We start from the raw sequence: 27,069 nt of genomic DNA, 5'->3' as shown, positions 1-27,069 counted from the left end.
ATAACTATTCTTTATAAATAGTTATTTATTCAGTTGATCTTATATTCAGTAACAAACAGGGCAGGCTTCTAAAGAAAAGAATAAAAGCACATGGAAGTCATCAGCATTGCAGTGTTTGAGAAAGTGCAATACAGTCATACATAAGGTACAGCAGTTACTCAAGTTTTGTACATATGGAGTCACCTGACATACCTCAGACTGAAATCCTTACAACAAAATCCTTTTTCAGTAAAATATCTTTATGTTCAACAGATGTAATGCAACATGCCTCAGACATATAATAATGAGTGACAAATAGGCACAGTTTTTACATTACATTTTAGAGGTATTTTGGTTTATCATTGCCTGATGTGAACAGTTCTCTGAAAGATCAGATACATATCCAAGGCCCAAGCAACTGGATGAGAAGTTCTAAAAACTACAGTTTTGAAGATCAGGTGGTTCTACCACAGATATCTACTATTCAGAAGTCTCTTTCACACACTGCAGGCAGGAAAAAAAAAAAGAGTAATACACTACAAGTGACTCAGACTGCACTTTAGGAATCCCTAAAAGAGTAAGGCAATGAAACTAGAATTCAGTCAGGAACAAAACATTACACAAACTAACTCCTGACATTTTCATCAGCTGTAAAATCAGTTAGCTTGGAGCCAGCTCTGTCACTGCCCTTTATTTATTTACACGTATAAGAGATCAAATAGGACAAAGAGGATGAGAATCTTCAGATGGCTGTAAGCAGCTTTTAAAAATCTAAGAACACACACCGCTATAAAGAAAAATTGAAACACAAATTGCATGTTCACTTTTAATAAACAATATTAATTGTTAGAGTTTCTTATAATATTCATTTGGTTATGAATATTCATATATATAGTTTTTCAATTCTGTACTGTTTGCCCAGGATAAATAATTTGAGGTTTAGATGGGATGAGAGTCCAAATCTAAAGAGTAAATAGTGAATAATAGCTTACATACGGTGTTTCTTCAAACAGCCAGAACTAAGTCCTTAGGTACAACATAGGCAAAGAAGATTTTTTTAAAAACTTGATAAGCTGGTGATGAAAAGAAGATCAAAGGGCTGTTAGAATGGTTGCCTACAGAGATGACAGGAATGGAAGAAAAAGCAGAGTTAGAGCAATTGCAGCTGGCAAGCAGAAATGCACACAAGAAGCCTGGGACGGCCTCTAGCGGTAACTTCCTTCCAGCACTCCCCAGGGGCATTAGGATTCTGTTAACACTTATGTTAACACATAAGGCAACAGAAAGTGAAATAGCCAACACACAGCACAGCTGCTAACTGCAGGTCCCAGACGACAGGCAGCTGGATATAACCCAAAGGGAATGGGATAAACTATTTCAGGGACCAGGAAGGACTCTGAGGAGTGTACATCACGACCTCCTTTTAGACCTCCTCTTTAGAAAGAAAGCTTAAAAAAACATATTATCCAAGAAAACTGACATGCTTCAATTAAAACATCAACTCCCAGAGAAAATTACAGCTAAGAATACAATTAAAGGAATTAGAGGAGGAATACTAAAAATTAAAACCCCAAAGGAAAAAAAAAACATTTGGAGCGGTATAAAGTTTATTGTTTCAGAATAAACTATTCAGTAAAATCTCCTATGGAACGAAAAATAATTAAAAAGAGGCAAGCGTTAGCATGCTTGGAATTTTAAGAACAGAACATCATTTGCAGGAGCAGTAAAATACTGCTTTTTCTGAGAACTTCTAGCCCTTCTCTCACTTCAGTTATTGCCCTGATTTATGTTTACTCATCTGCTTTTCCTAAGATGGTAACACATTCACGTACATAGCCTAAGAATATTATTCAAGTAGTTCCCCTTAAAAGTAATGCTTCGTATTAGTTTAATACATATATGCATAAGCATCAATAAAGAAACGCCTTGTATTTGTTACTTCATAAACAGAGATAAATTTATTATCCTGTGGAACCTAATTCATTTCTCTATTAAAGGCATCATGCATATTTCAAAAAAGTACCCCAATCTGTAGGTCATTTTGAAAATCTAAGATTATACTGGCAAAATAACCCACTATTAAATATTCCATCCCTCAACTGCTCCCTCTTCATCTTCTGCCTTTAGAGTGGCTCAGTTCCAGTTCTGGTCTTAATCTAACTTATTGGAACAAAAGTACTGAACGCTGTACTGATTTTTTTAAATCAGATCTTTTGATCTGGTTCTTATTTTGGCATATCCTTTTCTCCAAAGATCTTCAAAATGCCTAAAACAACCCTCAATTCTGCTTCAATCCTGTATTGTCTTATATAGTAAATTTCAGATAAATTTACTAACCTCTGAGCCTCTCTTTAAAGTGATAATGACAATCACTAATCTCATACGTACGTATTACTGGAGGACACTCAGTTAACCACACACAAACAATAACACAACAGAACGGGCCTTTACAGAAGTTGGTCTTTTGGGCACTTCCAACAAGTTCAAAAAAGTAAAGAGTGCATGATCGAGCCTGTACAGAAGGATTACGGAAGACCACTACACTCAGAAACATAATGATAATAGGGCTAAATGCAACAAGTTGGAAAGAGGAGGATTTTGAGCATTCTGTATGTTTTGATTGGAAAAGTTGTTCAAATCTTCCATTGAGTAATACTGATCACATCAAAACGTTTTTGAGGAAAAGAAATTTCAAGTAGATACGGATAAGAGGGACAGAATACAGAAACTACTAGAAAGTCAAGATTCTTTACTAGAATGAGACCAGGAACATCAAAAATCCCATCTAGTATTTAAAAAATAAAAATGACTACAAAAAGCTTAGGAAACAAAATTTTAGACAACCTGAAATTTACCAAAAGCTTTAGAGGCAACAGTTAAGATGTAACAACAAACAAATTTAAGAAAGGAGGTACACGAATTGAATACGCAGTTCCTCCTTCTACAGCGAAACACTATTCAGCAAATTGTAACTGGAGTTTACAGCTAGCATCTGTTTCAAAATAAAATGTAGTAAGGATATACAACTGGTACTTAAAGAACAAAAACAATACCAAGAAGAGACAAATGATGATGAAAACTGGGACTGAAATTTGAAAGCAGTAAGAGGTGAAAATTTTAGTGACACACACAGTAACAAATAACTAAGCCAGCTCAWTTTTTTGAATAAAGACAGATGATAAAAAAGTTAACAGAAAAAGGTCTTACATTAATTTATTTAAGGCTTTTGAGAAGGGATTTGGAAATACTGAAAGATGGTACTTTATTTGGTATTCTTTGTAACTGCAGTAACAAACACCCACATCTGACACTGAGTCCTAGAAGTGTTAGCACAGACATCATGTGGGAAATGCTTTACTACTGCATCATAGAAGCAAAGCTGCATTTTGTACACAGATCTCCAGGATAAAACAAGAGCTTCAGAAAACAAACAGCTAYTTATCATACTCAAAAATAAATAAATAAATAAAATCCAAGTTTTCTCAACCATCTGCACCTATCTTCACACCTTCAAAAGTTGCTGCTGGTTGAACATATAAAGAACTTTTTCAGGGAAACTGTTCTTTTGTATGTTAATAATTTCCCTATTGTCAATATACTAGCAACCCTATCACTAGAAAAATATAATTTATCATTTTAGGGTCAGCAGCTATTTTTATGCAGCTAGCTGTATGCAAACACTGTGCTTTGAAAATGCCCATATCTCACTTAGAAACATTTGCATTTCGGTATTGTACCTAATGTCATGATGGAAAAGGAGGAGGAAGCCAATGGCCCAACTCTCTCACAAAACAAAATTTAAGATAAATATCATAAAATGTAACATTTTATTCTAGATGATTTCTAGTACGGAATAACCTCCTTTGCTTCTACAGTAATCAATATCCAATCTCCTACGTTTGAACATAACTAATTTCGGTTCCAAAAACAGCAAAATTTTCAAGCACTATTTGGCTCAGTAGACAAGCAGCTTTACCAACTCAATGAGACTACTCGTGTCTTCAGTATTTCACAGCTGGTTAAGTTTTTTGCKGAATCAGGGCCAAGAATAATACTTATTTTTTATAAACACAAAATGACTCCCAAAAATATTTTTTAGGTCTAAAAATTTTATCTGCTTCTGAAATTCAATATTGCAAATTCCCTCATATATTATCCAGTACAGCTGTTATCTAGTATAATYAGTGTTTATGGGAGCTTTTGGCTCATAAACATAATCAACAGGAAAAAGAAAAGCTAACACATTCACAATCAGAACACCTAATATCTTAATTTTTTTGTTTGGAAAACTAAGTTTRAAGTATATTTACCTTATCTTTGATCTTGTCAGCTCTGGCATCCAAAAGCTGGGTTTTACTTTGCTCCTGGTTGTATTTGCAGCCTCCTGCTCCTGAGGTTATAGCTTTTGCTTGTCCTGCAGATGTGGCAATGCTGGTTGATAGTACAGATGTGCTGATACCAGAAATTGCAGTGGCACTGTTCCCATTCAACGATCCATTTACACCTTGATAAAACAGATTTTAAAAAGTGACATTTACAAAATCTAAAATAAGAGACACGTTCTTTGAGATGTTCTACTAACACCAACCTAGCTTGCACAAAACCATTACAAGATGCCAGACAGCTATGGGTTACTCCCATCTTAGACTCAAACAAACAAAAAAAAATACTGTTATCCAAGAATCACTTCAAGTTGTTCACAGACTTGCTTTCACCACAAAGTGTGCAGCACCCATAATGTAACGGACAAATATTTTAACTCTATAAAAAAAGAAAATCTGAATTTATCATTTTCAAAAGCAAACTATCTCAAGAGTTTAACCAGGGCCAGAAAATGATACGATAAAGAAAAAATACATATACACCAGCACACACCACACACATCAGCACACACCCAAAGTATACACTGCAGTAAATCTCACAGGGACAGTTTGTTTACAAACTGTAGTATCAATCAGCTCCAAGGAAAAAAGCACAAAGCCTAAGAAATTTAAAGAGCATAGGAACGTGTAAACAGAAAGGAGGGAAATAGTGAAGTTGTGGGAATTCTATCTGAAATAACATCCAAGTTCTAGCTTGCTTAATTATCTAACGAGAAACATGGCTTTCATGAAGATACTGAAAACCACACAAATGTGCTATATCAGACTGATTCTAGCACACTCATCAGTTCCTAAAAGCTACCAAAGCTGTAAAAAACAGTTTTATGGTACATGAAATCAATTTATACTACATCTTCAAAAGAGGTGCAATAGCACTACATAAAAGACTGTTTCAAATGCAAGAAAACTTCCTGATGTCACTGGGCTAACCTTACTGCAATCCTGCAGCCCTGCTTGTCCTTTTATACCTCTACCCACCCCCCCAACATTACCTGCTTCCTCTATGCAGAGGACGGGTATTCACTATGGAAGTATACGGACTCCAAGATCAACCCCAAAACTTTAAGATAAAAATTTTTCTTACTACTCAATCCCAGACAAATTACCAAAGGATAATGGGGCGGGGAGGGGGGGCGAATGTTAGTAGAAAAGGTATATTGTTATTTACTGACAGCCCGTATTTGTATCTCATGCTCAGATGACAAAATTAAATTCATGAAGAATTGTTTAGGAATGGGAAGAATGATGATAAAGAAATGTAAAGCTCAAAATTCCATTTCTTTCTGCATATGTGCAAGTTCAAAACTTTTACCTTTTTCTATACTGCCTCGATTATTTTTTCCTGTAGTTCTTGAGTGGAATGAAGCAGAATCAGCAGGAGGCGCAAACAGTGGTGGAATTCCCAAGAGTGGTGGGAAAAAAGCTGCCCCAGTACGAGAGTGCACATCCGCTGTTCTCCACCATTCTGTACCACAAGGAAAAATAAAAACAAACTTCAGTTGTTCCAACCATATATTTACGTATTTCTGTAAGTATGTTCCTCAATATAATTTAGAACAGATTTATATAAATTCTGATGGACAGCAAGAAGAAAATACAGCTCTTATTAATACAATTAACATAATAAATTGCATGGATTTTCTGTGGCAATTCCTGTTTTAAGTCATTTAACTCATTCTGGTAAAGATTTCAATGCAGTTTTACTTATATATATGTGTGTGTATATATATGTGTGTGTGTGTGTATACATACATACATATATACATATACACACACACACACATATATATATATGTATATATGGGGGATGGGGCGGGAGATAGGAAGCTACAATACAAATGTGATCACACCACAGTGAAACGGCATATCTTACAAACAAGGTCAATACTCACAGGTCACACAGAATCACAGAATGGCTGAGGTTGGAAGGGAGCTCTGGAGATCATTCAATCCAACTCCCCTGCTCAAGCAGGGTCTCCTAGAGCATGTTAGACTGGATCATGTCCAGGTGGGTTTTGAGTGTCTCCAGAGAAGGAGACTCAAGGGTCAAGAGACTCGGGTCATTCTTGAACATAGATTATTACCTCATTAGGCTTCCTAAATCAGGACTATGGAAAACCAAAGTGTCTTTAAGTTACCTCTTGAATCTCAGTTTTGAAACACTCAAGGTCTCCATCATAAAAACAAATCTGAAGCAGTTCTCTATGAACTGACTGATTTTGTATAAGAAAATCAGTAGCTCTATACCTGCTCCAAGAGGTTTCTACTCTGGAATTTGTCACTGGATCTGAAAAATGCAATCTGTTCTTTTTTTTTTCCCCTTCTCTCTAACATCCCTACTAAAATACTTGTTGCACAACCAGATATGGGTTAAATTGTGATTTACTGCTATTTACATAAATTCAAGTGGCTTAGTGGAAAACAAAGATTTCCTTTATAGTACAGTCCTATACAATTTCTTTCTCTTGTTGTTTCTAACTTTCATTTTAAGTGATTAGTTCCCACTCCTCCCCACCAATAAAAATGAAGTTTAAGTGATTTGACATGGTCCCTACAAATTTCAAATTCAGAAGTTCTTTACAACAGCAATAACTGTTCAGAGTTGTTACGTAACCCTCTAATACACATTATTCTGAGATTATGCAAGACTCAGCTACATATTTTGTTTATAAGGCACTCCTAAACAGCCACAAAGAGGTAGATACATTCCACTATGCTTTGACGATAACTCTGCACTTACATGGGAGTCCTAAAAGGGTGTATAGATTTACCTAAAGCGACCTCTTCAGTGCAGGGTTGTATTTTATAGCCGTTGCAGTAGCAACAACATTTTTGAATGAACATGTTTACTATTCAACAAGAGACTAAAATATGAAGTATAATTCAAGTGGAATCTTTTCAAATCCTTCCAAAAGCAAAAAAGAGCACTTACACTAAAATCTCATTTTGAAAATAATATAAAGGAGTGTGAAAAAAAACAACCCGACTCATTAATATTATGTCATATTTTGTCAAAATCAGAAGAATCAGAAACATAACACAAATGTAAATGTGATAAAGGCTGGAAACATGTTTCAACTATATTAAACCTAAATCCGACAAGCAAGTGAATATGAAATAATTAAACTACTGGAAAACATGGTGACTATACAGGTCCTGCACTGCCCACACAGCTCTGTGATAGTGTTCAAAGGGTAGCAAAGGTAAAATTTTAGCAAAGGTTTAAGTATAGTTGATTCATACAAATACAGTTATTCAAACACTGCTTCTTTATGACTGAAATATTAGATGCACATTAGATTAAAACATTAGAAACTACACAGGAAGGAAGAATCTACAAAGCTAACAGTAAGCACTAGGTAAAAAGTACATCTTTGCTGACTTCTATGATTTTTTGACCGGATTCCTCCTCTTGAAAATTGCTTCTTTAGGGCTTCTTATATACAATTATGATTTTAAAAAACCTAGAAAAATAGACAAGGTTGTGACATTCAATCAATGCAGCAGCACCTTAAGTGATTAGCCGAGAATGCACAAAATTTGTGGTTTGGTTCACTAGGATGCTTCACTCCTTAAAAGGAAAAATCTCAAGTTACATACATTATAAAGAAGAGAACTGTGCCAGAAGTATAGAAATTCTATTGCATTTTACACACATTACATGTGTGGTTAAAAAGAGCTATGCTACATAACTGAGCTAGATGTAGTCTAACACATTTTAAGGCATTTATTTCATATTCCTATAGAAATAAGCGTTAAGAAGGAAAGTGCGCATTAGGCTACAGAAAAATAAGGATGCTGCACACACTAACTAAGACTATCAATGAATACATAAATGACATTCAAAGGATGCTAGTAAAACCAATTTTTAACCTGTCAGTTTAAATGGACACTGAAATTAAAAAAAAAAAAAAAATGTAAGTCACCATTACAATACTAGGTAACGGCTAGGTAGATTAAGATAACTTCCTTCATTAACTATGCATATTATCAAGACGATAAGACAGCAAAAAAAAAATTTTTGTTCATAGTTTCCAATACACACACTTACTTAATCAAAAAGCACCAGTACAGATAGGATTGTCTCAGTTGCTAACTCAAACATTTAAGAACAACACTGAAGGCCAGATAATTATCAGATGCACAGAGTTATTTCATTCTTACTTCAGCAAAGTTAAAATTTTCTCAGTGAAGGATGCTTGTTTTACAGAGTAGACTGAAGTCAATGGAAGCCATGGACAATTACCATTTCTTAGCTTTAAATGAGTATTTATTATTTTCCTGCACTAATACCTATTAGATGTCTGTTACAACTGAATGAATCATTTTGTTTAAGAAGTATCAGTGAATTAATACATCATACCAATGGATCAGTACTACCCGGTTTTTGAAGAATTTTACCCCTCCTTACTTCATCTCTACATGTGTTCTTCCAGATGCTTTTGCTTTGTCTAGGGATGTATATAGTATCTCATTATCTACCCAGTAATAAAAGTTCTGCTTTTGCTCCTTTAGCATAATAATCAAAACATTTTGCCATTCATGGCAAACAAAACTTAAAAAAAAAAACATTAAGAGACCTTGTTGAAATATCTGCACTAGATTTTCAACCAGTACATAATCCCACCCTCCTCAGCTTTACTGGGAGGTTGTGTCTCTTTAAGAAAGAACCTTAAGAAAGAAAACATTTTTTCAACCTACACAAAAAATAAATTAAGAAAATACCATTAAGTACTTAGGAGAATGCACTGCGATATTTAACATATTTTAGAAAGCTTTGTTTCCCCAGGGGTAAGATTTAAAAAGTTTGCAAGACACAGTGACTGGCACTCTGAAGTCAGATGCATTCTTCTGTATGCACCTGTCTCTTGCAGTATGTTGCAATTTTAAAGGGTGAGAAACTACTAAAATCCATTAAACTAAACTTAAGAAGATGTCCACCAAAAAATCCCCCATTTAATTATGAATAAACAAAAAGGGCAAATAGCTCACACCACACAATCCTAAACAGTACCCAGTGATACCTCTATAATTCTTTCAGGTGTTTGAATCCCTCCAGTTTCCTACAACCTGGTATTTGCACCACAGATAAAAAGCAACAATTTACACAAGGTATATTCTGCATGCAGCACGGTTGCCTGAGCTTCAGCACTGCAAGAGCAGAATACTCACACTTCAGCAGAACTACCTATAAGCTAAGACAACACGGCTCTAGTTCAGGCACAGTCCCACACTGGTTTAGCTCAGTTGGTTAGAGCATGGTGCTAATAATGCCAAGGTTGTGGGTTCAATCCCCATATGGGCCAGCTGTTTCCCTGATGAGCAGGGGGGTTGGACTAGATGATCTCCAGAGGTCCCTTCCAAACTTACTTATTCTATGACCCTACAGGGTTAAACCACCCCCTCCATCAAAGTTACATGTGTCATCACCCTATCATAGAACAGTAGAGATGTACATGTATGAATTATATCTTAAGCTTCTGTTTCATCAACATTCAAACCCATTTAAACTACTGATTCTCTGCTAAAAAGTGTCTTAAGAATGTTTGAGACTTTTCCCATGGTCTATCATCAGATGTAGAAAAGCAACTGAATCTTCTTATCTATCATCACAGGATGAGCTCAGAAAAAGAAGTAAAAAGAAACTTTTCGAAGTTTGGATAGAATTTCCACTAGTATGGGTAACAGACAAAAAACACACTTACAAAGGAGAACAGGTCCAATTCTAATACTCACTGAGTACTTTCTAAAATTGTGGTTAGGCAATCAACACAACCAGGTAAAGGAGAAGGATGTTATGTTGTGATGCAAAGAGTAAATAACCTTATACACTATTTGGATTTAAATGGTTCTCAGAAGACCTCCATGTAAAGACTGTTCCTAAGAAACTCAGAAAATTTGAAACCATGCATCTTTTTACTCTTATCATAACTGTTCTGGATTTAAACCAAGCCTAGTTTCGAGAGAACTGAAACCACCTACTTGTTGATACAAAATAAAATCAAATTTGCCTAGGAGATGAGGATAGTTAACTCTCTTCTTAAGTTTAATATTCTTTGTAACAGATGTTTACCTGRAAAAGGTGCTAGTTGGGGATGTGCTGCTAAGGCTGTGGGTGTACCAAGTGTTCCCAAGCCACCAAACTCTGAATGCCCTGAGCTGGCCGCATGCAGACCAAAGACTGTGTGGCTGACCATTGGGAAGGCACTCGACACAGTGGACAGGTTACACGGCTGATCCCCAGCTGTTCTGAGTATATTTCCTGAGGGGAAAAAACAACACTTGAAATTGCACTATCAAAACACATGCTCTATCATGTGATGTCCAACCTGAAGTAAATAAATAAATAAAAAGCTTTTATATCTTAAAAGCTATCATTAAGTTTTACATGTAATCTCTTTTACTATTGCCATTCTATTTCTACAACACTGAACATTTAAAAACATTAACAATCGTAACAAAAGATCTTTTAAGTAAAAGTGAAAGAAGTGTATTTTCCATGCAATTTCTGTTACAAAAGGAAAACAGCCTCTTTCTTTCACATGGGGGTTTCTGAAATAGAGTAAGATCCTTTTATAAACAGAATTACTTGATGTGTCTACTCTTAATATATATAGAAGCTCCCATTTCAGAGATCAAAGGGGTCCTGTAAACCAGGCATTACACAAACTAATAAGGAAATATACAAAGTAGCAAAAAGCCTTGCACATGTTCTGGAAATTTAAAGAGCAAGTTCAAAATTTGGTAACTTCTTCACTCTTCATGACATCTAAAACTAAATGTGTGTAATTAAGTTTTAGAAAATAATTTACAGGAACTTTCATTGATCACAATCGAATTATGTATCCTTTGGTACCTCTATATGAAGTCATTTCTGGTAACAAACATACAAAACTGAATTTCCAGGAAAGGCAATAATTTTGTTTTGTAGAAATTGTGAAACTCCTATTATATTCCTAAAATACTACCTTCCATCTTTTTAGCTAAGGTCCCATATAATCAACATAACACAAAACATAGCTCACTTGTCTATAATTTCTGAAGATTTCTGAAGTTCACAACTTTATTTAGAACTCACAAAATACTTGACCAAAGAACAGGAAAAGTTAAAATACCTTTAAGACATGTTTGAGTGACTTAAGCAGTCTGTTTAAAGCTATAAGCTACATGCACGTCACAGTTGTTCAGCATCCATTTTTGAAGACTTTGATGGGGGAAGGGGGAGGAAGGGCATTTGATAGTCTCTAACTTACAGTTAAGGATGGTTTTTTCAAAATACTTGTTTGCAAGAGGTGACCTTTCAAGTCGTTGGACCTGAGTAATAATGTACAAAAAATCAAGGAACTTGAGTGAGAGACATGTCTACACAACTGTCTACTCCCTTATTTTAAGAAACAAAACAAAAAAAGTTGCCTAATGAAAGAAAGAGCTATATACATAAAAAAAGTCTTCAATCTACGACTTAGGCACTCTTCAGAAAACAAAATCAAATGACCAAACAAAAGTCGGTGTGAATAAGCTTAAAGGTCTGTGCCATGCATTTCTACTAACAAAAATTTACGATTTGTATACACAAAGCTAAAAAGATGGAAGCTACTGGAACAAAACACAGAGAAACTGTTTTTTGACCAGACTACTAGAAGGCCTCTCATAATTTTGTTTGTTTTGGTATTCTGGTTCTTTTCTCTCTTGGAGGATTTACCTGAAGGGAGACAGGGTTCCCAGAGAGTGTGCACAGAGGGTTTCATTTCAAGACCTGACTGGATAAAGGCCAGAGTGATCCCGTAGCTGATCCTGCTTTGAGCAGCAAGTTCAGCTAGACACCTCCTGAGGTCCCTCCCCATCTGAATTTTCCTTTGATCTTCTAATCTTCCAGGCACATTAAGCATGCAAATCCAGAAACTGATAAAAACTTCTTATTGCTTCACACTGAAAACCCAGGACAATATCCCAAAGATTTTATTTCAAAGCCATGCTTCAGAAATACACACTTATCAATTTCAAATCAATTACATATACCTAAAAATACAGTAAATATTTAGTAGTAAATTTAAAAAAATGTTCTTTCCACTGATCATGGATTTTTTTTTTTTTGACTCCTAAATAAAATTCCTAATTTACAGAAATCTTGACAGTGTTCTGTGCTATAATGGCTCCTTATAATTAACATATTTTCTCTGTATTTGCTACTACTTACGGGTATAAGCATAAAGGTCATTTTCAGCTTCTGTATGAGCTTCCAGAACAACTTTCTGATATGCCTTTGACACTAGTATGGCTATATACTAGTGCATGATGATGCATTTCTCAGCACTGCTGCATATAGTAGGTATGTTGAAAACTTCTATGATTGTCATATATCTAACTGTCACTGCTTCTAATCAGATCAGGACATCACGCTGAGAGAACCAACCAATGCAAGGTTAAGGCTGCTCTCTATCACAGAATCACAGAACAGTTGAGGTTGGAAGGGACCTCTGGAGATCATCTAGTCCAACACCCCTGCTCAAGCAGGGTCACCCAGAGCACATTAGACAGGGTTGCATCCAGGTGGGTTTTGAGTATCTCCAGAGGAGGAGACTCCACAACCTCTCTGGGCAACCTGTGCCAGGGCTCCGTCACTCTCTCAGTAAAGACGTTCTTCCTCATATTCAGGCGGAACTTCCTGCGGTTCACTTTGCGCCTGTTGCCTCTTGTCCTGTCGCATGGCACTACTGAAAAGTGTCTGGCCCCATCCTCTCAACACCCTCCCTTAAGGTATTTGTAGACATTGGTAAGATCCCCTCTCGGTCCTCCCTCCTCCAGGCTAGACAGGCCCAGCTCTCACAGTCTTTCTCATACAAGAGATGCTCCAATCCTGTCATCATCTTTGTAGACCTACACTGCACTCTCTCCAGTAGCTCCATGTCTCTCTTGTACTGGGGAGCCCACAACTGGACGCAGTACTCCCAGCACAGCTTCACCAGGGCTGAGTAGAGCGGCAGGATCACCTCCCTCGACCTGCTGGCAACACTCTTCCTGATGCACCCCAGGACACCATTGGCCTTCCTGGCTGCAAGAGCACATTGCTGGCTCATGGTCAACTTGTTGTCCACCAGGACTCCCAGATCCTTCTTTGCTGAGCTGCTTTCCAGCAGGTCAGTCCCCAGCCTGTACTAGTGCATAGGGTTATTCCTCCCTAGGTGCAGGACCCTGCACCTGCCTTTGTTGAACTTCATGAGGATCAACAGCATCCTGAGTTGTGTAAACAAGAGCACAGCCAGAGACTGAGGAAGTCATTATCCCCCTTTTTTCAGTATTCTTTAGATCACCTTTAGACAGCTATGTACTGTTTAGCCCCCCAATACAATGAAGTCATTGACTTCACAGCTGACCTTGCTTTAATCAGAAGATTAGACTAGATGACTTCCTGAGGTCCACTGCAAACTGATTTATTTTCTATAATCCTTTGTCTATACGTATGTAGAGATCCAAACTAGCTCTGAATTAACAAGCAAAAGCTGCCAGAAGCACTCTAGCTATGAAGCTTTGGGCAGGCCAATTTACTGTATTTTTCAACATGATTAATCAGCTGATGGATCACCAACACAAGCAGTATTGTTTAAACTAGCCAGCTTGACTTTCTCTTTGCTGTGTTTTATTAAACCACAAACACTTCCCCTAGGGATCTTGGGTGATCTCATTCACACATGTAAAAAGTCTCTCACTCTGAGGAGTGTTCCACAAAAAGTAATTTGCCACTTTATCCTCACATAGAAACAGCACCAGCAGAATTTTCAGTAAATACATTTCTTGAAGAGAGAAGGAAAATAACCCCCTCTACTCCCTAGGTACTGTTTGGGATGGGGTAGGTCGGGGAGGGCAAGATATTTTTCTGCTAGATGGCAAGTGACACACAGTGAGTGTGCTCCAAGATTTGTCCTCTGCTGCATGACTATTTTTGTTGAACAGAACCTTAAAAAGTTTAAGCCTTTCTTCAGATCTGCTGTGAAATGTTTTCAATCTTTTCTGTGCAGGAATGAAGATGTCAACAGGTCCAACAATTACTGATCGCTGATTCAAGTCAATACTCTCYAGCAACCTCTTTCACTGCACAGTCTCATGAAGAAACAAACGCATTCTATCAACTTGTTCCACCTTTAAACATAGCCTTCGGTCACACCACTGTGATAAATATACAAATTTCAAAATGTAAACAATACAAATGAGCACACTCCATGATCATCATGATTATTAGACTGTGGTGCTTCAGGGTTGGTCAGTTCTTCCTTTGACCACAGCCATTATCTCACTACCAGCCTTCTACCTTAAAAATAAATCAAAAACTTCATGGCTTCATCCCTTTCTGAAATTAGAGAGAAAGAAAAATACTCTTCATCTCTTTCCCATAAATTCATCAGAACAAGAAGCATATATTTAGTGTTTCTATTTGCAACAGGGAACTGAACAGAAAGTGATTTGAAACAGCAAAACAACTACTAGAAAGCCTAGAGAAAAGCGTCTTTTCCTGTTCTGTAAAAATTCATTCTTTCTATCCAAATACAAATTGTCGTCACATCTTTTCCAAGATTCCGTACAACTCTACTTCTGTGTGCCAGCAGATACAAGTTCTATCTATGTATCCATGTATGTATCCATGTTCTATCTATGTATGTACGCCAGTAGATCCAAGTTCTATCTATCTACGAGCAATCATACAGCAATCTTGCTGTAAAGAGGTTTTCCCACACATACCTCTTACCTGATCTACTGCTATGAAACAAAAAGGGAAGCAAGATCTGTTAGAAATGTATGATTAATGCTAATGACACCCAACTTATCAGAAACAATTCTAAGGGGAAACAGAAGCAAGATCAGGGACAACATGGCCAAAAAGATATGAACCTTTCCTAAACAATTTTTCAATTACCCAATACACTCAATGTATAAAAGAAATACTGCCTTGAAAAGGATTTCCTGAACTTAATAAGGGTTCTCTCTTACTAGAAAGGAGCTTATATAGCAACAAAGCCACAGTGAAATATTTGTAAAACACTTACTTTCACATTAAACTTCATTAAGGCTGATTCTTGCACAAATACCTCCCAGAGACAGAATGCAGAATGCCTAAGAAAAAGGCATAATCCTGGCTGGCAACTTGAACTGTACTGAACTAAATAGAGAGTRAATATAACACATGGGAGTTATCGATCAGAATACCATCCATATACTTCTTTTTTAAGTAATCCAAAGTCTACAAAGGGCCTAATATTACCCATAGGAATAAGTTGCACAGAATAAATATCATCTAAAATGAAGTACATAACTAGATTTTTCAAATTTTTCCTAGAAAATAAATACACTTAGTTCAGTCCATCATGTTACATGCCAAAAAAACATACTTTATCCACCAGTAAGATGATTTACTGGTTCAGAAAAAAAAAAGTAGCAGAAACTCCCAAATCAGTGTTCAACAAAGGAGTCCTCACTCTTCAGTATCTCCTCTTCAAAAAAGTAGAAAGAATTCAAATCTAATAAAATACATGCTAATGAGAAATAAAATACATGTAAAAATGAAGGCTCTGAACTATACAGAAAAAGTCAAATAATTGAGTAAGATTAGAAGAAAGCTTTTCTCAAAATAGATACTACTGATATATATGCCACGACAATTAGTATACACAATGGTATGAACATATATGCAATACATGCATRAACTCTAGGGTTTTTTTCCATTATACTTTTTAAAAGCTAGCTAGGCAAGTGCTGAGATGAACAGTAGCTAGACTAATCCAGAACAAAAACCCATTCATTTTCTTCTGCAAATTTTGATCAAATATGTTCAAATTAACACTTCTCTAGTTGCAACATTTTCCCATCAAATATGAGATTTGTGAAAGAGGTCTCCAAAATTCTGAAGATTAAAAACACTGAAAAATGTAATGGGTTCAGAAATATAACAAGGAAATTATGAAGAGCGTGACAAAACTACTGGCAGCTGAATAAACTATGAAGAAAAAAATTAAATATAACATTTGTTTGTTCAGTGCCTAGTGCACACAGCACAACCTGTTGCTTGTAACATAGATAACGCAGTATGCAAGAGGGAAGRTGGGGGGACCCAATGACACAGATGAACATGAAAATACGACATGATGGCAACACAGGCAACAGGGCTAGATGAACCGAACGAACAGATTTCTGGTAAGAGGTAGGCACAGACCGACTTGTGTGTATCTTTAAAACTAAGGAGTGTGAATCTAACAGAGAAAGGAGAAGAGCCGAACAAATAAAGTGAAAAGGAAGACATCAGATGAAAATTAAAGGAAAGTTTACTTGAGCTCCAACACACTGGGCAGGGGAGAGGAAAAATGAAAAGAAAGAAAAAAGCACACGAGAGAGAGCAAGCAAGCATGTAGGTACGTGTTTGTTAGCACAGGCGGAGATTTATAACAACAAGGTGAGAAAAAGAAAACAAAACCGATGTCCAGACCACAGATTTTGTGATCTTGGTGAAGGAAATTTTGTAAGAGCTTCAGAGATAAAGTTCAATTTTGAGATATCGTGTGTATGATGAAAGAAAATGCGGATGGAAGAAAAAAACCCTGGTAACAACAAGACTGTAAGAGCATATATAACCAGCACAGTTGTTAACGGAGAGAAAAAATAAGAAAAGATCAAGAGTAGAGAAAGAAAAAAGAAAACTTCATTTGTGCCATGCTTTAATATAAAGAACAGGACACTAGAAAAATCAGTATCCGAAAGATCAATTCATTCCCTACTTCTCAACAGACTCAAACGTATCACCGAAGACTTGTTCAAGGTGATCGCACCTTTTTGCACTTCGTACACAGAATCATTATTTGGACTTACTTGCTAACACTATTTCTTCTTCTAGACATGTATAATGAATAATTTTATGAATGATCTTCTGATTGCAATATCTCCTCATATTAAGTATTACGAACATAGAAGAATTTATCAGTTTTTTTTCATTTATTAAGAACAACAGGGCAACATAACGGAAAATACTACAAACACTGTGCAAGGAATACCTCCAACTGATTTCAAACTTCAGTCTGAGGTGTACAGTTTTTACAAGAATGGATTCACATTTAGTTTCACTAACACTAATCATTATGAGTGATGCATATACCTAGTATTTCTTCGTGCTTTTGGCCTCAGTTTAAAAACTCTGTATTTTGGTTCCATGGTTGCTGAACTTGGTTATAACGTCTTTTTTAATTTCAAGTAGCAAATTATCACAATCAAAAAAAAAATCATTCATGTACATTCGTCCACGACCTGTACCTATACTTAACTAATAAAATTTAACATTAAGTTACCATCTGCCACACAGTTAAAATAGGAAACATCATAACACTCTTTTTGTGCCTCTGCCTAAAAGTTCTAACAACGTTTGCTTCCCTCTCTCTCACACACACACGCACACAAACTATAGTGGTGATTCTTATTTTTAAAATAATTTTAAGATAGGTCAAGTTTAAACCTTTATAACACTCCTTCAATCCTTTGTGATATTAATCAACTTTCCACATCACTCATTAAAAAAAAAAAAAGAGTGCCTTTGTAATATATTACACACGAAAGCACTCACATTATGGCCTTTAAAAAAAGCTTTTATTCTTTGCAACCTAAGCCATTATCTCATGTGCCAAGAAAACAGAAGCCTTTGATTTTTAAGTACATTTACAAAAATGAACAAAATAAGAAAGAGGACAAACAGAAGCAAAACCTTTGTAAACGAGCTGGACTGTAATAACATTTTCCCTCAAATTGTTTATTGTCATTCTCATTTGACAGAAATACTAATAGTCTAACAATACATACCAGTATTTCATTTTTCTTTTTCTTCCTTTGAATTACTAGTTTACTGTAGACATCTTCTGCACAGTGAAATTTAATATTGAACACTCTTGACTTACTTGGAATAAGTTTAACATTTTTGAGCACAGCTTTTGAAATTCTGCTAACCGCTACAGAAATAAATGGTTGAAAGCATTACTCCAAAGGCCAGCATCAATTTATACAATACTGGTGCAGTAACAAGGAACAATAACTTTAAATGCCTTTGTGATTATTGTGTTAATGAACCTCATGATGCAATATAATAAGGCTTTTCAAAAGAACTAGAAACGAATAAATACTTAATTAATGCCTTAAAATATAAAGCATCAGTGACCCAATCAAGGGAAATACAAAAATTACTTAATATTTATAATAGCCACAATGCCAAGGGCATTCCAACTTACACAGAGAATCTAGAAGACTGCTTAATGTGACAGAAATTGCTGTGTGTTTTTCTCCTTTCTGTGTTGTTTTCCGATCATTACAGCTTGTCTTTTACATGCCCTCCTCCATCAGTCTTTAGGTATTCCAACCCATATTTATGATTTTATAGTACTGGTGAATGAATGCCAAGTGTAAAAAGCTAGAAAGCATGGCTAAAAATGTAACTGAAAATGTAATGATCATCCACTTTAGTTGGTTTACCACTGGTTTAAAAAAAAAAAACACACACACACACACACACACACACCAGAATAGAGAAACATTCAAAACGCTTCTTAATTTAAATAAAGTACAAAGCACTGGCTATCATATTGAACAATAATTAGAAGAAAAAGTAGTACGAACTCTTTAACATGTCATCATAGAAGCAAGAGATACCAGGAATATAAAATTCCACAGATTTCATTTTGGACTTGCCTTCATAAGTCACAGGTTTATAAAAGAAGCAAGTCTTGGATTAAAAGGGAATGTTCAAAAACGACTGACAACACTGCTACTTTGGAAGCCAGTATGCAACTCGGGCACAAACACTGCAGGTGCTTTACTCTAAGGAATAAGTATACAGAACATAGGAGTAAACAAGGAATACATGCAGAACTTCGACCCACTAAAACATTATTCTCAAAAATATCAATCACTTTCAATGAGCTTCTTTTAATATAAAGACTAAAAGATGCTTCGTGTGTTTTTAATCTAATTATTTAGGTGCTCAAATACAATGTCCKCCTTTAAGCTCTAGTATCCAAAACTCATTGCATTGATTTTCTTTCAAGGTTATTTCCACTGAAGTCTTACCTCACAAATAAAGCTAAAATCTAAAATTCTATGTCCAAACAACATACAAAATTGTTCATTTATCTGTAGAGTCCTAATATAAAAGCTTAGACAGAATTTAAAAATATGAAAATACTCAAATTCTGCCTGTAAAAGTACTTTCTCTTATTTCCCCACCCCACATTTTTGCCTTTTTTTTTCCTTAAATAAGCTTGAAATTATAGTTTTCTGAGGTCTGGCATACTGAGATGCTTATTTTTATTACTCTCACAATTTTGTCCTTAAAAAAATTTGTTTACCTAGAGTTTGCACCCCAATATGCTGTGCATTAAAAAAAAAAAAAAAAAGTAAGATTTTGACCTAAGAAGGAAACGAAATAAAAAATGAGTCTAAATAAGGGTAGTATCTTTTATAAAGAATTAGAGATGATAATGAAATTAAAGACTGTTTATTAATGACACATATACTGCTGCTAAAATTAAGATGCACTGGTCATCCAAAATCTAAGAACTTCTAGTGCAGAGTGTATGTCACTGAGGGTATTAAATTTAAAATTCTGTCAGTGGCAGAACTGGCAACAGTTCTCTCCTTGTACTTAAGCCAGAAGTGTTATGGAGACTTATGCCTTTAACTACTATCACCATTTTCTCCCCTCAACATTCAAAAGTGCTGAACATTCCACAAATTGTTTAATTACCACTTTATTATTTTTAGATAATCATTTACATTTTGCTATTGTCACATAGCATGTAGAATCTACAGAAGTCTGAAAAGATCAACAAGCCTCAGACAAAAATCTTGACAAGAACAAAGGCTAGAAAGAGCTTTGAACGTGAAAGCAATTTATGTATTTAATTTATAATACAGGCACCAGATCTGCTCTTCATCAAAGTTTATCTAAGAAGCCACAAGACCATTATTTCATCAAGACCTGCAGACAAAAAACAGTGTTTCAATTTAAAAGATCTTTGTCAATACAAGGAAGTAAATAATACAGAAAATTCTATAATTTGCCTATTAAAAATATACTGTGAGTTTGCATATTTATGTTCACACTTTAAAGCTATCCATTCTTCCGTGACTCATTCAGGAGAAACACTGGACTCCAAGATTAACAAGTCTGGCTTTGGTATAAGAAGCTCCAAGGTTTGAAAAGTAAGTTAAATTTTCATTTCTCAAAAGTTAATGGACTTTTTTGAAAATTAAAAATAAAAGATCTCTGCAGCTTTGATAATACCAAAATACTAAGACTGAATCAAACAGCTTTCAACAGCTCCTCATACTGTCTGCACCCCATAAAGTTATAATACTAGGTTACGATAACAGTCATGTGAAAAATGCTGCAGGATTTATCATGAGGATGAATTTAAACCTTTTTCCAGAATTAATTTTCTTTTTCAATGTTCCTTCTTATTTTCAACACTTGGGCAAATAAGAAGATAGCAAATAATCTATCCACTTCATTGGAATGGTTCAATTATTCAGGGATTAATGCTACACTGACCAGTTAAACTACCACTTTTCCTCACTGTTACTGCATACAACCCCAAGTATGTATATGCAACAGTTTTCAAAATTGTTCCAAACAGATGCTTTGTCTTTTTGACCTGAGAATATATCAAAATAATTTATTTGTAACATAAACTCCCAGGCACAGCTTAAAGACTCCCAGTGCTAACTCATCATGTATCTTGGGAAGCACTGATTACTGCAAATAAAACAAGTGGGATGAATTAAAATAAAAATATTCCCTCTAATATAATACATAGATTAAGATGCTTTTGATCTTCCAACCTTTAGCAAGAATAACTTCATTCTTAAGCAACTATTTTATTAGATCTGGGAGAACTGTGTTTTTCCAACACTTACATCCTGTAATTATCACACTGAGGCTGATAAACATGGTCATCATGCATTATTTTAAAAGACCACACAGGTGAGTAACATCTGATTTTGGGAAGTGAAACAGGTTAGGATACTAGTCTATCTTGATTATAGAATATGCTGCAAATTCAGTGAAGTACTGGCTCAATGAAACTGCAATTCCAGCCTCAGGTCATTCAAGAAAAACAGTCTTTAGTTGTTCATAAATATTTTTGTGAAATTTCACTAATTCAGTGCATACCTTTTAAGAGTGGATGCAAGAGTTCTTCTAAAACTTAAAGCATAGTAAATCTATGTCAGCTGGAGGAACAGATATAAATAAAACTGATGGGACAGGACAAAGAAAATTACATTCCAGCTTGTTTTTAAGAATACAAAAGGCCCCTGAGAGAAACTGTATAAATTTTTTAAAGATCAGATGCAGCAGAAAAATAATTTCACTGTTAAATAAAATAAAATAAAATAAAGGGAACAACCCATGATTACTTGGAACTACTGTCAGTAACTATTAGCTGTCAGGCAAAAATGAAATTATTTTTCTAAAAACAAGGCTGAAAATAAAATGAAAAAGCAGTGAACTATATGCATTCACATCTACTTCATACTTATTACCTAAGCAAAAGAATACCTGGATTTTCTGATGAAGATAAATAATGTAATTTAGATACTAAATTGTCAGTTTCTATCTTCTTTGAAATTAGTTTTGTTTTGTTAGATAAAATACATATCCCACATACATACACATGAAGCTACATTTAAAATTAGACGCTTTAATACCTAGAGAAAAGGAGAAGTAAATAAGTCTCATAAATCCTCATTATAAGCTATAACGTTTATAGCTATATGCCAGTTAACTCCCACTATATTCTAGGTAGCCACCACAGAAAACAGTTCCAAATGTTAGGAGCTAACAAACATAGACACAGAAGTCTTTCAGGGTTGAATCTGTGGCAGTGGATACTGAAAAACAAGACATATTTTTAATTTGTTCTTAATAAGTTTTAGTTAAACAACTTTGCTGGAGGCTTTTTGAGTAATAAAGTAAGTGTTATTGAGATATATTTGTAGGTACACAGAAATTCTGGTTTCTAATCTTCCCAATGAAGTTGCAAATGAACAATCCCAGACTGTAGAACTGTACCAGTAGCACAGTGGGTTCTACAAGATGAAGGCAGAGGAGTTTGTCAGTTTGGAGAATATACTACTGCTCACCCTATTGGAAAAAAAAACAGGTTTGTTCTGAAAAGTAGTGGAATATCATGAATTTAAGTTTCACAGGATATGTAGTTCTCTCCTCTAAACAAAACAAAACGTCCTTGATGTATCTGTGCAACTTCATTGTATTTGACTTTGTAATAACAATTTCATTACCAAAGTTGGCAAACAGCAAAACAATGTTGCAGCATGTAACTGAGTCAGGCTTACCACATGTGTTGATGGTGGAACTCTGCGATGCAGCTCCAGGGGGAAGGCTGCCCTTTGAAACTGCTGAAGCTACAGAAGGCGCAGAAGATGCTGGAGGCGAAGTAGCTGCAGTAGAGGAAGCTGATGATGACGATAACCGCTCTCCAGACTCCATATCTATAGAAGAGAAGACAAATGTCTATTTTCTACAGCAGACAGTGAAATCACCAAGGGAACTACAGGACTCTCAATGCTGACTATGTCTCAGGAGCTGCACTGGACTCTTCAGTGGTTCCTAATGGTATGTTCAGACAGGAAGTACATTGTATGAACAGCATTCAGTCTGTGCTGCAAGAAGGCTAATGGGTACCCCAGACACAACTGAAAGAGTAAGCAAATTACGCAGTGCTGCTGAGATCAATACTACATTTTAACTTGGATGCCCAATGCAAACCAATGCCTTACCACAATGGAGCCCCTACCTACCCGCTATTTCCAAGGATCAGAAGAAGCCTGTGAGGGTCCTGGGGACACAATAGGCCTTAATTGCCTTGACCAGGCTCGCCTGGGACCAACACCCACATCCTCTGTCCAGGAGCTTCGTTTAAGCTCAGGCCTGGACTATCCGCCCTTGCCTCAGCTAGGTTATACATGTGCCAGTCTTAAGTCTTGTCTCCAGCTCTGACTCTTGGATAGACCCCCTCAGACCCATATTGTAGCCTTGTCTTCAGCACCCTGCGCCTGACTGGACTATTGGATGGACCCTGCACTTGATTAATTACTTCACCTTGTCTAGGACCGGTGAATCCTTTTACCAGTAACCTGCTCTCCCCACTAGGTTCATATCCGGTGAACCTGCAAGATTGTGCTCTCATCACACCGGGCATCTTCTGAGCTAGGGCTCCCTGGTGCCTCCCAGCTCAGACTCCTTGTCCCTGCTCTTGCTGCTTCCTGACACAGCTCTGGCTTTAACAAAGCTATAAAACCTGCAGAAAAGTCTATCTTATCCCCTAAAGCTGGAGAAAGACCCAGATATTACAGCAGCATACTGTAAGTATAAAAACCCCTGTAGTGTGCTGGGTTTCTTTCCTGGTAACTTCTTATATAAAATAAGGGATTTTAACTGTGCCATGAATTACTTCAGTTAAATTACTTAAGTATATTTTAGGAAACGTAAAGTAAAATTATTATTAAAAATACTACTAATTGAAAACTTTCTAAAGTTTCTAAAATACCTAACTTTACAGCTGAGTAAATGCATGTCTAAGCTTAGTGGTAGCAGAGTCCAACAGCCAGTTGACTCAATTTGCAAGAACTGAAACTGAAGGCAAGTAAGGATCAGTGTGTACCCTCTACTCCTTCAGTAACGAGGAGACAAATCAAAATTAACTCCGGCTCCCCGAAAAAATCCCGAGAAACTAAGATTTTTCTCCTGGAATCTCCTTCAGCTACAGATGCACCATCCTTTCTCAAACTTATGACCAGCAAAGAGATAAGGAAGCCAAGTACTCAGTGTAAACCACATAATTACAATAAAATCTGACTCATGATCTTTGTAGAATAGACTGCCAAGTGGAATGTGCACAAGAAAGATGCTTTTGAAAATTAATTTTTATCAATTTAGAAAAGCAATGTATCAAACAGTACTCCTGACTGAAGGTACACCAAAACAGTGACTTTCCAAAAACTCATTTAGAAAACAAGCTCAAGAGCTATATATCCTTAAATACAGAATTTGTTATCTATCTTTGTTCTTCTCAGCAACAGTAATTCTTAAAGGCAAAAGGAAGTACTAAGCAAAAAAAAAAGAAAAAAAGGAAAAAAGAAAAAAAGAAAAACATATTTGGAGGGTATAACGTACCCATTTTTACTAAATCTGTAATTCTAAGTCAAACTAAAATACATTTTTTTTTTAGTAAGTCGAACTACACAGATGACATCCCTGGACTCTGTTAGCAATTGGAAAACCCTGCAAATACCCTCTTTAAAAAGAAAAGCACTGAAAGACTATTGCTTTAATTCTCTGATGCCAAATTTATCATATAGAACTTTCCCTCATTCAGGAGAAAATTCGCATTCTATCTGCAAATACAGAAATTCAACTAGCTGCACTGATATGATACAAAAATCACCTACTACTTTGTTGAACAGTAGAAGTCAAGAAAAACAATTTACCTCAGAGTTACTTATCAATGCACAATATTACTAAGCATTTAATTGTCAAATTTTAAATTCAGGACTTCTAAATACATACTTTCTCCCAATTTAACATGTTCTATCTACAGTTAAAGAAGAAACACCTCACTGATTCTTATTCAGCTGCGAAATAGGCCACTGAGTAACATTACAAAGATGTGTACTTTAAGTGCTCCACTAAATTGTATGATTTCTCCAAAGAATAATAATTAGTAGAAACCCCTTTCATAGTTTCATACAGTATCACTTGCAAATACATGCATTACTTCATGCTACAAAAAAATATATTTTCAGAATATATATAGAGATCAATAAAGATAAATGAAAATAGCAACATACACTTTTAACACACTGTGAAAGGGTTAATTTAGGTGAGGCCAATAGGCAGCGTTCCCTTACAGCCGCCTTACAGCAACCTCTAGCTTTGCTGTATTTTGATATTCATTGCCATTATTACTGGTATTACTATTACATCTATATATAGATGGGTAGATATGAAATTATGACAGTAATCATGTATAAAAGGAAAGGTATTTTCTTTCAAGCTTTAGTTGCATTCAAAATTCAGGATTGAAACTTGTTTGTATTTTACTAATGTTCCCTGACAAAAACATCTAGAAATCTTTAACTTCTAAAAAGGATTGTTCTTTTTCACCTTGCACATAAGAAAACAATATGAAAGCAAGTCACTATCTAGTCTATTTTATAAATAATCACAGTTTTAAAAAAGCTATAAACAAAAAGTCCTTACGTTTGGAATATACAGCAAGATACTCCTGGTGAATCAACATTACTTTTTAAAACCAGAAATGAAACTTTCTCTATACTTCCAAGCTTTTAACTGATGTAATCATCTGTTCGAATCAGTTAYGCAGCGCCAAACAACAACTGGGAGGATAATAAAAACTGGACCCTGGGGGAAGGGCGGGTGTCTCTTTGGAATAGGTTGTTTTCCATTTTCAGCCTTTATGTTTTTTAAAGCCACAAACAGAATAACTGCATTCTTGGCACTTCTGATAAATTTGGAAACAAAAGGATGATACTCTCTTCCCAGAGATATATATCGTTTTGCTTTCGAATTAAGTCAAATGTTCATTATGCTTAGTTTATTACTCTAAACCACAGCAGATGGCTGACACCAAGGAGATAATCCCCGGGACAGCCATTAGTCAGGATCAGCAGTAATTAGACTGTAGAGCTAACGTGACCAGAGTCCACACAAACGACAACAGATCCGTATTCTTTTGATAAAGTTCATGACTGTATATTAAACACTTGTTTCTTTTCTGTACGTTTTGCCAATCAATTTATTGCTAAGGCTTCTGGCCTATTTTTTATACTGTCTCATTTTTGTAAAAGATAAATTGARTAAGTTAAATTGAAAAAACAACTTTATTTTCCAGGTGCAGTGATTTGTGTCAGTTTCTCTCAATGCTTTGCCCAAAACTTCAGTTATCTTCCCACTTGCTCAGTAATGGGAATGAATTTTCCATAGTGAATAAATAGTAACCATGAATGCAACTGAACCCAACGTAAATGGAAAGCAACCTCTCATAAGAAATGAACGTAGAAAGGAAGTATGTGCAGCTTTTCATTAGAAAAATGTTTATCTTTTTGCAAGAACAAGGTTTTATTTTTTTTAAAAAAATGTTTAGTTATTTTCAGTATTTTTATGTTTTTAACAAAGATCTGCTAAACAAAACAACAGTCACATCATTTCCACATTTAAAAAGCTGAAACTTGGTAAAAACTATCTTTTACTTTCAAAATCTACGTATAAAACCTTCACCAAAAAGATTTTTTTTCTGGCTTTTAAATAGATACTGATAAATCGTTCTCTTCAAAGGATGTACTGTAGATACAATAACATCCTGTCAATATTACTCACAATACCTGAATATTATATATGCTATCAACTGGGTCTGGACAAAATTAAACAAAACAAAAAATCTAAACGTATATACCTCTAACTTTCAGGTTAATCTTTACATCCTTATGCATTGTTTCTGTAGTTTAATGATTACCTCTAACACAGCGAAAACAAGAAGTGACAGTGCAAAGGTAAAAATATACTTGTGTCGTCCTCAACATCCAAGGGGCACAAAGGCGACTGACACGAAGCAGAGCGGAGCCCCGCGGGCCGCGCGCAGCCCCTGCC

At 35.7% G+C, this 27,069-nt stretch overlaps 1 protein-coding gene across 15 annotated transcripts in view; it reads right to left on the bottom strand.

Moving 5' to 3' along the window:
• Positions 1-27,069, bottom strand: part of BAZ2B (bromodomain adjacent to zinc finger domain 2B) — a 168,207-nt gene that overhangs the window by 63,550 nt on the left and 77,588 nt on the right. For 12 of the 15 annotated variants that reach the window (XM_085304298.1, XM_085304293.1, XM_085304303.1 and 9 more), the window contains 4 exons: positions 22,737-22,892; positions 10,435-10,623; positions 5,674-5,826; positions 4,290-4,483 (listed from right to left, as the gene is read on the bottom strand). In XM_085304298.1, coding sequence (XP_085160424.1) covers positions 4,290-4,483; positions 5,674-5,826; positions 10,435-10,623; positions 22,737-22,890 — 690 coding nt within the window. In that variant the 5' untranslated portion in view covers positions 22,891-22,892. Of the gene's footprint in view, positions 1-4,289; positions 4,484-5,673; positions 5,827-10,434; positions 10,624-15,400; positions 15,417-22,736; positions 22,893-27,069 lie in introns of those variants that run through there. The other 3 variants (XM_085304305.1, XM_085304307.1, XM_085304306.1) reach the window with 2 other exon arrangements.

Source organism: Rhea americana, unplaced genomic scaffold, assembly GCF_003343005.1.
Source record: "Rhea americana isolate MKP2758 unplaced genomic scaffold, rheAme1 scaffold_206, whole genome shotgun sequence".
Lineage (NCBI taxonomy): Eukaryota > Metazoa > Chordata > Aves > Rheiformes > Rheidae > Rhea > Rhea americana.
Note: the sequence above shows the minus strand (reverse complement) of the source record. Positions and strands in the feature narration are given on the sequence as shown.